At 41.1% G+C, this 14,723-nt stretch overlaps 1 protein-coding gene across 2 annotated transcripts in view; it reads right to left on the bottom strand.

The window, feature by feature from the left end:
• PCCA (propionyl CoA carboxylase, alpha polypeptide) overlaps nucleotides 1-14,723 on the bottom strand; it is a 335,923-nt gene that overhangs the window by 13,634 nt on the left and 307,566 nt on the right. For both annotated transcript variants that reach the window (XM_005856400.2, XM_014536081.1), the window contains one exon: nucleotides 590-730. In XM_005856400.2, the coding sequence (XP_005856462.1) occupies nucleotides 590-730 (141 nt within the window). The remainder of the gene's footprint in view (nucleotides 1-589; nucleotides 731-14,723) is intronic.

The following is a 14,723-nucleotide window of genomic DNA, read 5'->3' on the forward strand; positions in this document are numbered from 1 at the left end:
AGAAAATGCATGGATCCCACCAATTTGTCCACAGCACATGTTAATAGACTGAACATGTTAATAGAACTTTGATTATTAATAGAGCTTTGATTTGTGCCTTCATGTCATAAAGTCGAAATGAAAAACTTCCTACGTGATCCTAAGTTTTATTTATCAAGGTGGGGAAGTGCTCTGGTGCTACACGATTCCAGAGTTAACTTTCCTTAGTTCCCTTCCCTTTTACTCCAAAAACCATGCCAAAAATTCCTCATCGGAGAATTATTTTTTGCTATGAGTTTTCTTCAAGGATGCTTAACGCACAGAGAGCTAAGAGAGTAAATAGAAATTTTAAATAGGATACTTCCTGGAACTCCAAATTTGCCAAATAATTGAATGAATTAGGCCTTATTTCGGTTCCAGTTCCAGATCATTTGAGGGGAGGAGCACTCAGATATTGTCACTAATCTGATTCAAATGTGAACAGTTGGACAAAATATGTACAAAAGCTATTTTGCTGTTTTGTGGGGGGTAGTATGACTCGAGAAAGACCTGCTCAGGAAGTAGCCACGCTTCAGTCTGCCCCCGCCCCACAGGCAGGCATGCTCCTTACCATGTCCCCAGGCTTGACAGAGACGGCCACCACCAGGCCAGGCATCGGGGAGCGAAGAGTGCTGCTTGTGTCCTCAGCCACTTTTTCCAGCATAAATCTGTTCAATTCTGCGGCGAGTTTGGTTAAGATATGCACCTTGTACTTAAGGAAAAACAACATAAGTGAGTTTAAATGATGAACGCTTTTCTCAAAAGTAGCATTCATTCAAAATCAGCTTTTACCTTTTAAATTTAAATGATAATACCTTCGAAGTCACAGGCTTTTTAATTATTGTACATAAAAACAAAATAAATTCATCTGTTTCTGGCATATGTTACAAGCCACTTATTTAAGAGATTTCTTGAAATAAGAACTCCTCTGTAATTAATTAGTGATAAATAGCCATCATTTTTGTTACATGAAGAAAACATCTGAAAACTTTATAAAGAAAACTGAGCATTTTTTGTTTTCCCTTCACCGCTTACAAAACTTATCCCAATTAACACCAATTCCGTGAGCTGGGTCAGCCGAAGGGGAAAGGGGCGAGTGTGAGCACGCACCAGTAGATGGCAGCAGACTGCTGTCTCTAACGCCCCACTCCCTCAAGGGGACTGCTGTTCTACGTATCAATAACTTAAGACAAAGGGTTTCATTGTTCATTTTGGGCAAAACAATACTTAAAATTCCATTTTTTCTAGTGACATAAAATGTTATATTCACGACTGAAAATGTTAGCCTTTCTTTTCAGGCACAGCGTTACGTAGTCTTTCTGTAACAAGGTGGTTAGGATAGATACAGATGAAATATGATGAGAATGTCTTCTGTATTAAGGGACAATATAACAAGAGTTTAAAACCACTGAAAGAAAACAATATGCACAGCCAAGTATTTTAATGGCACCGTTTGTAGGTGGCTCACACACAATTAGGGGCACACCAAAGGCAGTTCGAACAGGACATTTCTGGTGAAGAGAATTTCTCCCCAGCAGGAAAAATCCTGGATCTCTGTGAATAAACAGGTGAGCCTCAGTTTGGTCTACGTAAACAGAAACAAGATAAAATGGTGGGAGGACGTGTTAGCCGGTGAAGTGGGAACGGCCACCTGAAGATTCTTGGATCCCTACCAGATCGCATTTCCCCTGGGGAGGCAGATTGCAGCATCCAGGCGGCCCCATTTTGTTCAAAAAAAGCTGCTGTAACCTAAAGCCTCCTGTGGGCATCATGATGGCAGGGATGCAAAAGCAAAATAGAATTCACCCTTTAATTCGGTGCAGGGTTGGCGGAAATCTTTAAGTGTGCTCTTTGCGGGCCTATTTAAAGAGGAGGGAGGGGTGGGGGAGGGCCCCGAGGAAGCGCTTTGATGGCCTAAGTCAGAGCAGATGAACGGCACTGTGACAGGTTGAAGAATAACATCTTTTGCATGTTTCTTTACTCCTGAGTGTGTGTTTTGCAATCAAGACATACAAGTGTCTGCCAGTTTCTGAAGGATATGATCCTTAAGTGAAATTACAGGGCAAATAAAAGCTTTTTTGCTCCTATTAAAATTCATCTGAATCATAAGTGGCAAGGGAACAAGCGAGAAGAGTGCGCTCTGCTGTCAGTCTAATAAACATTCCAGGCAGAGAGGGACTATTTATCAACGAGGAATTGTACCTCAAAGTCCTTCATTACAGGAGAGAAAGAGAGGGGAGAATATAATTGTACCAAATTGCACAGCTTTAGTGTCTGTGCTGTCTGCCTTCGAAAGGAAGTCCGACATTAGAAGCACCAGCAACAAAAAGTTCCTCTTCTAGCTGGCTGCACCCTGGCCGCTCCTCCCCAGAAACTGATCAGCACTGGGCCCAGTTGTCTGGTTTTCAGTGCAGCATACAGATCTGTTTTTTGGTGGGTTTTGGTACCAATTTGGCTTCAAAATGTGAGCACTAAATTCAGGGAAAGCATCTTTCTGCACTGAGAATAAAGAATGTATCACATTTCACAACAGTGGATACCCTTAAAAACTAATTTTAGCTATATCACAAACAAGCCTGAATATAAATCAAGTGCTAAGACTCTCCTAAGCTCCATTTCTCCCCAGAAATGACAAGATCCTGACTAAAACTGGATCCTCTTACTATTTTTATAATTTTCCTATCTTTCGGATTCCTTTCTCTGTAGGACTCCTGCTTTGCTTGGAAAGAGATGTAAAAGAGCCACAAAACTCAGGGCCTTTAGATGCGGTCTTTGTTATTGATGAGATGTTCCTTTTCCTTTTGTATTTGTTTATTGTTCTTAAAATCTGTTTGGGGATAAGTGACTTATTGTAATCACAGGCAAAAAAAAAAAAATAACAACGGGGTAAATGCCTCAGGAGAGGCCTTGCTGCAAATAGTTGGCTTAGAAATGACCTCTCGGAATATAAAAGGAGGAGGCATCGGGGAGGTTCTCTTTTTAAGATTACCTTTGATGTTGTCCTGACCCCTGAGCATGCCCATGCAAACACGCCTTCTTAAAACAACCTCTTGGCTCGCCCGTGCAGCGTGCATGGGGTGCTTGCCAGGATGGGATCTAAGTGGAGTGCAGCATATGGGCCCATCAGAATGAATTGCCGGGTGAGAACCGTAAAAGGTTTTTGATGCCCCAGAAAAGAAGTCATTTAAGAATGTACACTAGGGCTTTCAAAGTTTATGATCAAAACTGCTATTTATTGGGTTCCCTGAATTCTTAGGGGGCACGGGCAGAGCAGCCAAGTAGTTGAGAGATTTCAGGAAAATGCCCTATGACGCGTGCAGTGCAGTCTGGCTGTACGCTAAGCATTTAAATATTCCTAATGGGTTCTGTAAAATGTCCCTGGAGAGTATTGATTTTAAGCTGTTGTTATTGTTTTCAAGCAGCAAAGCCACGAACTTGATGCTTTGGGAGTAAAAGTCCCTGATTGTAAAAGGCTAGTGGACAGCACAGAGAAGCGCAACCCTAGTAGCAGCAGAGGTGCTCACCCTGCAAGGTCAGGAGGATCGTCTGCCTGAGGGATTAGGAGCTGCTTGCCGGTTCAATAGCTGCGGGTCATTAGTAGACGGAACCTCACTCTGTGGGTTTTGGGAGGTGCTCTCCAAGCCACAGGCAAATTAATACGTCCTTGAAAAACACACCTCACCGGGTAAGAACAGGTGCTCCCCAGCTTAGCCTGCCAGACTCCTCAGTCCACACACACAATAAGGGGGGCCAAGGTCTTATCTCATGATCTAATTATGGTAAAAGAACCCACGCCCAGGTCTCTAAGCAAATTAATTTTATGGTGTCTACAATGGTAAACCATGTCTAACAAGAAAATTTCTCCCAAAAAGTTCAAAAGAAAGAAAGAAAAACGGATCACACCAGACAAGAAAGGATCAGGAAGAAAACTCTAAGAGATGGACAATTAAAAGGAACGTAATAGAATTGTTTTAAAACTTAACATACAGCTCTTAACATGAAACCTGATAAAAAGGGAAAAGATGGGAGCCCAGAGCTGTGGTTGTTGGGGGAGGAGGGAGCCAATCATGGTTTGGGTTAACAAAAACATCCTGCAAGTGGGCACGCCCACCTCTGCCATTCACACACAGTCTGGGCCACAAGCAGCCCTCACTACGGCTGCACCCCACTCAGATGTCACACACAACACCATCTTGCTGGTGGCTGCATTAGTTTAGTGTGTGTATCTCCTTATGGAGTTTAAATCCATGTGCTTCTCTCAAAGGCCTCCAGCTTCACCAGCGAGTTTATATATCCCACGTTCTCATGTGTCTGTACGATTTAGGGGTCTGTGGGCTCCTGGCAAGATGAGTGTTGTTGGTTTGCTTTACATATTTTTTTCAGTTGTGATTTCCAAGCCTTGAGCTTCATTGCTCTTAAAGTAACCCAGCTCCAGTTTCCATTTCTACGCTATTCTCCCAACAATGAGGATATGTGAGTGAACAGTAATGCTTTTTCATGTCAACTGGGGGCCATCTCAGTCAACACTGTGCCAGAGTAAACGATGAACCTTAAGCGATGAACCTTTACTGTGGATTATTTTACATCAATTATCCTAACATCCTGAAGCATTAGCCATATACTACTGTTCATCGGCCCTCACTTATTTAGTGAGGTGGCAAGTCCATTTCTTCAAATACAAGGACCTCTTCTTATTCAAAGTTCTATACCTTCTGGCCCCAAGGGTCTCCAACATTAAGCTGTGTCTTCATTTTCAGGGTGGGGCACTGAGAGCCAGCACTCAAATATGCCCCTAAAAGTCTACTTTCCTAACTTGAGCCACAGAAAAACTGCCAGTGTTTTTAAAGCAACCGAAAATGCTGCAAAAATGACATATCTTTTAAAACAACAGCATGTCATAAAAAGAGAAAAACACTAATGCAAATTAAAACACTTAGGTGGAATCAGAAATGTAATCCGAACTTGTTTTGTTTTTCTCGCCTACGTTCCCTGTGAGATACACAATAAACACTTGAGGAAAACCATAGCCCGGGTTCAAAGCCATGTGAAACACATTCCCCTCCACTTCAGTATTAGACCCTACCCAACCCAACCCACCGCAATCTCCATGAAACAAAACTAAAAACACAGAATTAAAGCCTGAGGGGTCCTTGTGGAGGTACGACCCAGGTGAAGGCGCCTCCTACAGCTGCAGGCGCTGGAGCAGCCTGTTAGCATAAAGCCGTGACAACTCCATCGGCACAGTCTCAAGGTAGCTGTCAATCAGGATGCATCATTTAATCCAACAGCACTCGGAGGACTTTCTCCGACAACCCACATGACAGCGTATCTACAGCTCTATTTATACCAGCGCCCAGTTGTGTTTACAATGCTGTTGTAATTAGAAAAGATGCAACAGGCAGCAATATTATTGAGATTTCCATTTTGCAGTATTGCCCTGTAAAGTGTGATCTTGCTTCACAGAGTCATGCTAAATGACAAAAGGCTATTTTCTTCAATCTCCTCGCTCAGACAGCACTTCATTTGCAGCTATCTATAATTAGATTAATGGTGTACTGCAGTACAAAGCAGGCCCACTTCACATCAGATAGCATATGAATTAGGACAAACACTTATTTCAATTCCAGGCAGAGAAAGCAATGACTGGGGTATTTAGCATACCCTTTATGGTGGAATGAGATGTTAATTGTGTACCATTACCTCTAAACTGCTTGCTTGTTGTATAAATCACTGTGTTAATTGATGCAGAGATAGAAATGTAGCCACAGGCAAGAAAGCAAAGGAATGAGGGTTGAAGATGGTGGATAAAGGATTATCGAGTAAAACCATATGGAGATGAGGTTCCTTTGAAACCGTTCCTTTCTGCCCGTGAGCAGGGCTTCTGAAAAGTACAGAACAACTCTTGGTAGTGGGAAAGAAATTTTAATTTTTCACATTCCTTTAAAAACACAAATTTCTTTTAAAAGTTGCTGGCTGTCAGAATTCCAAATAAGAGGTATGTGGAATTAATCTAAATGTGCACGTATGAAAACGTGGAATGTGCAGTTTTCAAATGGTCAGAACTCCATAACATTTGTAAACTACCTGAAGCGGATGTTTCTGACCCACCCACAGGGCAAAAAAAAAAAAAAAAAAAAAATGCCCCACTCGAAGTGGTTCTCATAGGCCAAAGCACAACAAAACAAAGACCAGAACTCGGTAGGTTTAGGTCTGTTATGGGCTCTTAATTATGGAGAAGCATCTATTCAGGCTGTGGATCCAACAGAACAGAACCATTTAACTTGCCACTGAAATAGCGATTTTAACACTGTCACCAGAACACTCAAATCTGATGACTGCAGTTCATGATTTCACATCGATAGGAAGGAACTAGACAGGAGATCTTTTCTTCCTTTTCTTAAACTAGCAAAAAAACCAAAAACAAAAGCATATGTAATAACTTAAAAGTTTCGGTCTTACTGCAAAACGCTCTTTTTCCTGTTTAAAACGTTCTATGCAGCACTCCATAGCTCTTATTGGGGTAATATGAGGTCTCAAAGGCACAAATATAGAAACCAAATGCTACAAAGTCCAACTGTTAAAGATCCATAAAGAAACGTGTCCTTCAGAATTTCATAAATCAATTGCATGCGCCCAATGTATGTGTTCACAATTTCTTTAATGGCAAAGCAACAGTAAGGTGCAAATTACTGCTGTGCATTTTTTCACAAATTCAGCTGCTTAGTAATTAGCACTGTTATAACAAAATTTTACACAGAGAACAAATGCAGTGGGTCAGTTAATAGTTCACATTCTCAACTTCAGAGCAACAGTTAATATACCCATCTACCGCATGTGCACATTTGAGAAACCCTTTGTATAGTTTAACCTTGTGAAACCCAAATACCGTATTAACTTGCAAGACAATAAAACAATGTCCCAAGAAACTAGATGTCTGGTTCAAGTTATCACCACTGAAACGTGGGGAAAAAAGCCTAGAGCTCCTTTGTTGAGGGCAACAGTCCACCTTTCACGATACAGAGTAGCCCTCATATGTCTGACTGCAAAACTGAGAACACCTGTATTGCTACTGGAAAACCAACAATCTAAGGTTTAGGTCATTATGCTAAAAAATATTTCTTTAAAAAACAACTATGAAGAAACATCAAGGACTCTTGCAATGGAAACAAATGCCAGGAAAATAGTGTGAACTACCCTGAAATAACGCCTCCCAAGCATGCAGCAAGGTGACATCATGGAAATGCATGAAGGAACAGATCTGGAAGCAGTGCTCGGGCCTGCTCCCAATCATTAATCGCTTGTTTAGACCATTTAAACTAGGGCAGCACAGCCCGCAGCAAAATGCTCAAACGCCCCTCATGTGCGGGTCAGCGATGCTGGTGTTAACAGGAGAAAATATATGGTTACTGATATTGCATCCCAGTTCCTCAGCATTTGCTCCCTTTAATTGAAAGGCATTAAACACAAAGTAAATCATTCAGTTAGCTTAGCTGTTTAATGACATATAATTGATAATGTCAATATGTTGCAGTGACATAATGCATCACTTTCAACACTCGCTCACTTACATTTATGAATCAATCTATAGTCAAGGTTTTATTTTTTTACTGCTGAGTTGGTTCTTGAACTTCAGTCTTGCTGGACCAGTCAATGTACCACAAGGAACAACAATCTCATTAAGGACAGTTTTCCAGGGAAAGAATCACAAAAATCAGGGTGGGAAGAAAATTACAAAAAAAACCCCCCAAAGAACAAAGCAAAACAAAAAGCAAAAATACATGAAACCCATTTCAGCAACTCAACTTTCAAAATGCTTGCTACAAAAGGGAAGGTTTTCTTAGAGAAAAGAAGAACTACCTTAAAGCTAATATCAAAACCTGCGAAGGAATGAGTAAATTTGTGTGTATGTCTGGCTTGTTCCCTGGAGAAAAACATATGGGAATGTTTGTCAATAATACAGAAATCAAACCCAATTTTTAAAAGTTTTGTTTTTTAATCAGAAACACAGGGTCTTTCCAACTCTAATATCCTAAGAAGCTTTTCTTTTTTAACAATAGTGCTGAAAACTGCAAATTAAACATCAAGTCCAATACTTCATAGGATTAATTTCCTCAGTTGTGCTCCACTGAGGTTACTTTCCTTGTTATTTGCATCACTGTGTCTTAAGACAGAACCAAAAATGATGGAACAAAAAAAGCTATGATACAGGAAGCCAGCTCCACTCCACCTGCGGGAAGGAGTGCGCTGAGGGCAAGCCCTCGGTGGGGGTCTGGAGGAGTGACCTGTTAATGGGGCCACTTCCCCAGTGCTTGGCGCTGCGGGGATGCCCTGTGCAGGTGTGCCATGATAAAGGGACCCAGCCTCTGCTTTGCCCAGGTGCCCACAAGCTGTCTAACAAGCAGGTACAAATGCCACAAAGGTAATTTGCTGGAATAAGTGGCACTTTTGCACACACAAAGGCAAGTCCATTGACAATGCACTGTACGGAACTCACAAAATAGACCATGTGTGTTCTGTTTGATCTGGAGTCTCCGTGACACATGACAATAATGAGTCATTTCTTTCCTTTTTACACCAGAAAAATATTATAGATCTTTAAAAGCCTTGTATTCAAGTACGTAACAATACCAACATCTGTTAACAGTACAGGCTGTTTCTATTCTGTATCCTGAATTGTTTTTATGTAATTAGGAGTTTATAAGGTACTTGGTAAGAAGGTACCTTTTTAAAGCACTATGTAATTTGGGGTACAATGAAGTGTTCTCTTCAAAATCTATAATTAGGGCAGTATCAGCTTACGGAAAAGTACAGAAAATGTTATAAAAACACAATTATGTAAATAAGCACATAGGTAGGGAAGTGTACTGTTTTGCTATGGTCTCCATCCCACTTTTTTCCTATTTGAATTGTTCTTTGCTCATCTCAAGTTAAAGTGATGCTGTCTATAGGGTGCAGAACAAGTGAGCACTGGGAAAATGATGGGAGGTTGGCCTTGCCCTGTAAGTCCTTTCGTCTTGAGGTGGAACACCAGGCTGGGAAGTGTGTCGATGCCAGGGACTCATCAACAACACCTTTGACCTTATATGGTTTTTCAATAAAATATTTTTGCTATTATGAATTCACTAAAGAAATTCAGAATCTAGTATGTCAAGATGTTGGCTTGCATTGCTCCGAAATTCAGAAACTATAATATATAAAGACAAAGGAGACAAAAGTAGAATTGATAATAATACTGTGTAGTAAACTGTTGGTTGAGAAGATCAAAGGGGAAAACAACTAAAGAGGATCATAGTAGGCCACCTCAAAATATGCCACTTTTGCCGTAAGGATTGCTTGAGTTGAAAGCAATTAGTACTCTAATAGTGGGGCATAAACTTCCTGTCTAAAAGCAGGACATCCATTTCCTTTGTAAAGTTAGCTCTCTCCACCTTACCAGGAGTAGAGCCATCCCAGTGCCAAGAAGAGAACTACTCTAGAGACTACTGCTAGCTTGCATAATGAAGCTTATTACTAAATATCCCTTATTTATCATATATTTCCAACGTATCTTCTTTTGCCTCTGTAACTTGTTTCCTGAGTCCATGCAGCCCAGCTAGCTCACTTCTGCCTCTGTGACTTTCTTTCTAAAACAGTGGTCGCCAACTGGTGGTCCGCGGACCACCAGGTCCGAAAGGTTGGCAACCGCTGTTCTAAAAGGCCAAAGCAGCTCTTTGAGTGGTCCATTCAAATCTTCCCTTTGAGTGTACTTGCACTTTGCATGCTACATAAACTTCATCTAGTGCTAGAGTTCTTGGCTCTGAATTCTTTGCAGAACTGAATAGCCAAGAGCCGAAACTGCTGGTAACAAATTCATATTTGAGGAATTTGAGATATCATAAAAAAGAGAACTGGGGACTGATTTTTTCAGTAAATCTGGAAAGCTCTTATAAAATTTAATATGTATTTTATAAAGTTAACAAGAGTTATAGGCTTGCTGTACAAGTCCTACAGTAAAGAGATACATAGAACAAGCTAACAACACCTGCCCCACTTCAATCCCAGTCTCCTGAAGTCATATTAATAATAGGTATTGTAAATCTACTCATACAAATCTATAAAAAATACATATCTGTTTTTACAAATGCTTTTACACTAGATAAATATAACTATAAAATCAGCTTATTTAAAAAGGGGGAAATCCATGCTATTTTGCCGTTCAATATCCTTGACTCCGTATAAACTTTTAAACAGAGGGATGTTTAAGGTAGAACTTTGGGAAACTTATTTTTTCTTTTTGTATGCTTAGCTCATCTGAAGCAGAGAAAAAATCTCCACATACCCTGGTGGTGTTCCCAATCCCTCTCAATAACACACAGGCTCTGCCCATGATAGTTCCAAGGTAGCCAAATAGCCCCAACAGACGCTGTCAGCCTGTCTTACCCAGGGTTCAGCTCCCTTCTCCCAGAGAATCAGGCCCTGCTGTAAATATAACTCCCAGATCCTGGGTATGCTTCCCTTCAGCTCTCTAAACCCTCCCATGGCTGCACTGACAAATCCTGTACTCTCCATCTGCTCTACCTCTCTCTCCTTTTCTCAACTTTGTTCCCGTTTTTTCTAATTACCCCCAACAGCATGACTTGTTATTTGTATATAACAGATACCTCTGACTAATTGCAATGACTTTATAATATGTCTCAGAAACCTCTGTCCTTCGCTCTCATAAGAGTGTATATTTATCTCAAATACTAATATACCAATGAACATAAAGCTCTCTTAACTTTCATAACTGTCACTACTCAGTAATTTTCGAGGGCCAGAAATGCCAAAAGCAATAGTCAAATGCTTTAGTCATAGAAGTTAGGATGCCCATCAACTAATTTCTAAATAAGATAGCTACCTAAACAAATTGAAAAAGGCATAACCCCACTTACCATTACAATTAAAAAATGATACACATTAGTCCATGAAATAAAACTAAGAAACATTTCACTTGTATCTATAATCCAGAGGCCAGGAATACTGATTATCAGCTACTTTTTGGTGACCTGTAGTTCTTCCTCTGGGTTGCAAGTCCTACATGGAAGGGAGAGCTGGGGAGTAGTGGGGTGGAAGGGTTGTTGCTAAGCAACCTCCACTCTGGATCAGGGTTGGCGCCTGTTTCACAGGCTTAAAGTAGACTTCCTCTACAAGCTTAGACTGGATTGTTTTCATGGATTCACTTGTCAAGCTCATAAGTAATTGATTATAAACTATCTTATGAATTTATAATCAGAAATAGACTTATAAAAGGAACTAGCACATCCCCTAACTTCAGTGTGGGTACATAAATTATAGTCAGTTGTTTCATAAATATGGAATCAGCAGAAGAGGCATCGGCTGATCTTAAGCAGTGCTCAAGATAGCATGAGCAGTGGTTTTCAAATTAGAAGCATCAAAACTCCACTGGAGGGCTTGCTACAATACAGATTGTTGGGCCCCGCCTCCAGAGTTTCTGATTCAGAACTGGGTTGGTACTGGCATTTCTAACAAGTTCCCAGGAAATGCTGAAGCTGCTGGTCTGGGACCAACTTGGAGCAGCATGGGCACCCTTTTCCACTATTGGAACAGCCTTTCCAAGGGGCTGTCTCAGACCACTGGCTTATTATAACAGGATACCACAGACTGGGCGGCTTTTAGGCAGCAGAAATTTATTTCTTACAGTTCTGGAGGCTGGAAAATCCACCAAGGCACTGGAAGATTCGGTGTTTGGTCAGGATGGCTTCCTGGCTCACAGATAGCTATCTTTTTGCAATGTCCTCGTATGATGCAAGGGTCAAGGGATCTCTCTGCGGTTCCTTTTATAAGGCACTAATCCCATTCATGACTGAATCACCTCTCAAAGGCCCATCTCCAAATACCGTCACATTGTGGGTTAAGGCTTTAACATGAATTTGGGGAGGGGGGAAGGACGAACATTCAGTCTGTGCTTTAGCTCATGTCCATTGAGACGCCTTTTTCCCCCCCTATACTCAGCTGAACATACACTGTTAAAAATGCTCCTTTGACCCTTGCTAGGTAGAAAGACCTCCTGAGTGACATTCTTTCTTCATATATGATAATAATTGATCAACCGAAGACAACAAATGTATGAACAATAAAGATTTAATTTTAAAAAAAAACACGAAAAAAAAACATAAAAATAAATAAAGATAGAACTTTGGGAAACTTATTTTTTCTTTTTGCATGCTTAGCTCATCTGAAGCAGAGAAAAAAATCTCCACATACCCTGGTGGTGTTCCCAATCCCTCTCAATAACACTCAGGCTCTGCCCATGATAGTTCCAAGGTAGCCAAATAGCCCCAACAGACGCTGTCAGCCTGTCTTACCCAGGGTTCAGCTCCCTTCTCCCAGAGAATCAGGCCCTGCTGTAAATATAACTCCCAGATCCTGGGTATGCTTCCCTTCAGCTCTCTAAACCCTCCCATGGCTGCACTGACAAATCCTGTACTCTCCATCTGCTCTACCTCTCTCTCCTTTTCTCAACTTTGTTCCCGTTTTTTCTAATTACCCCCAACAGCATGACTTGTTATTTGTATATAACAGATACCTCTGACTAATTGCAATGACTTTATAATATGTCTCAGAAACCTCTGTCCTTCGCTCTCATAAGAGTGTATATTTATCTCAAATACTAATATACCAATGAACATAAAGCTCTCTTAACTTTCATAACTGTCACTACTCAGTAATTTTCGAGGGCCAGAAATGCCAAAAGCAATAGTCAAATGCTTTAGTCATAGAAGTTAGGATGCCCATCAACTAATTTCTAAATAAGATAGCTACCTAAACAAATTGAAAAAGGCCTAACCCCACTTACCATTACAATTAAAAAATGATACACATTAGTCCATGAAATAAAACTAAGAAACATTTCACTTGTATCTATAATCCAGAGGCCAGGAATACTGATTATCAGCTACTTTTTGGTGACCTGAAGTTCTTCCTCTGGGTTGCAAGTCCTACATGGAAGGGAGAGCTGGGGAGTAGTGGGGTGGAAGGGTTGTTGCTAAGCAACCTCCACTCTGGATCAGGGTTGGCGCCTGTTTCACAGGCTTAAAGTAGACTTCCTCTACAAGCTTAGACTGGATTGTTTTCATGGATTCACTTGTCAAGCTCATAAGTAATTGATTATAAACTATCTTATGAATTTATAATCAGAAATAGACTTATAAAAGGAACTAGCACATCCCCTAACTTCAGTGTGGGTACATAAATTATAGTCAGTTGTTTCATAAATATGGAATCAGCAGAAGAGGCATCGGCTGATCTTAAGCAGTGCTCAAGATAGCATGAGCAGTGGTTTTCAAATTAGAAGCATCAAAACTCCACTGGAGGGCTTGCTACAATACAGATTGTTGGGCCCCGCCTCCAGAGTTTCTGATTCAGAACTGGGTTGGTACTGGCATTTCTAACAAGTTCCCAGGAAATGCTGAAGCTGCTGGTCTGGGACCAACTTGGAGCAGCATGGGCACCCTTTTCCACTATTGGAACAGCCTTTCCAAGGGGCTGTCTCAGACCACTGGCTTATTATAACAGGATACCACAGACTGGGCGGCTTTTAGGCAGCAGAAATTTATTTCTTACAGTTCTGGAGGCTGGAAAATCCACCAAGGCACTGGAAGATTCGGTGTTTGGTCAGGATGGCTTCCTGGCTCACAGATAGCTATCTTTTTGCAATGTCCTCGTATGATGCAAGGGTCAAGGGATCTCTCTGCGGTTCCTTTTATAAGGCACTAATCCCATTCATGACTGAATCACCTCTCAAAGGCCCATCTCCAAATACCGTCACATTGTGGGTTAAGGCTTTAACATGAATTTGGGGAGGGGGGAAGGACGAACATTCAGTCTGTGCTTTAGCTCATGTCCATTGAGACGCCTTTTCCCCCTATACTCAGCTGAACATACACTGTTAAAAATGCTCCTTTGACCCTTGCTAGGTAGAAAGACCTCCTGAGTGACATTCTTTCTTCATATATGATAATAATTGATCAACCGAAGACAGTGGTCGGCAAACTGCGGCTCGCGACCCACATGCGGCTCTTTGGCCCCGTGGCATGGGCCACGAAGTTTCAATCACACTGTACGTGCGCGCCCGCATGTGGTATTTTGTGGAAGAGTCACACTCAAGGGGCCAGTTTGCCGACCACTGACCTAAGAAGTTATTAGTATAGGCTGGTACTCTATACAAGTAAAACTTGGATTCAGATCCTAACTTTGTATGGCTTTTGGTATGTTACCTCACTTTCTAGTCTCAGTTCCTCATCTCTTAAGTGAGAGAATATAGATTATTTTGTAGAACTTCTTTAAAAATTGTGGTTAAAAACAAAAACAACCCCCCTCCCAGTCTACCTATGTTAAGATTTGAATTAGATAACAGATGTGAACTGCCTGGCACAACTGCCAGCACACAAAGTGCCCAGTAAATGGTAACTATTATCATAACTGTTGTTACGATTGAATTGTGTTACCCCAAAATACACGTTAGAGACCTAATCCCCAATATCACTATACTTGGAGATAGTGCCTTTAATGAGGTGAATAAGGTTAAATGAGGTCATAAGGGCCCTAATCTACACTAATAAAAGAGAAACATGGTAATTAGCGTACGACCGCTACGCTTTTCATTGGCTAATCAGTGAGTATATGCAAATTAACTGTCAGCCAAGATGGCGGCCGGCAGCCAGGCA

The sequence above is a fragment of the Myotis brandtii genome, unplaced genomic scaffold, assembly GCF_000412655.1.
Source record: "Myotis brandtii unplaced genomic scaffold, ASM41265v1 scaffold1028, whole genome shotgun sequence".
Classification (NCBI taxonomy): Eukaryota; Metazoa; Chordata; class Mammalia; order Chiroptera; family Vespertilionidae; genus Myotis; species Myotis brandtii.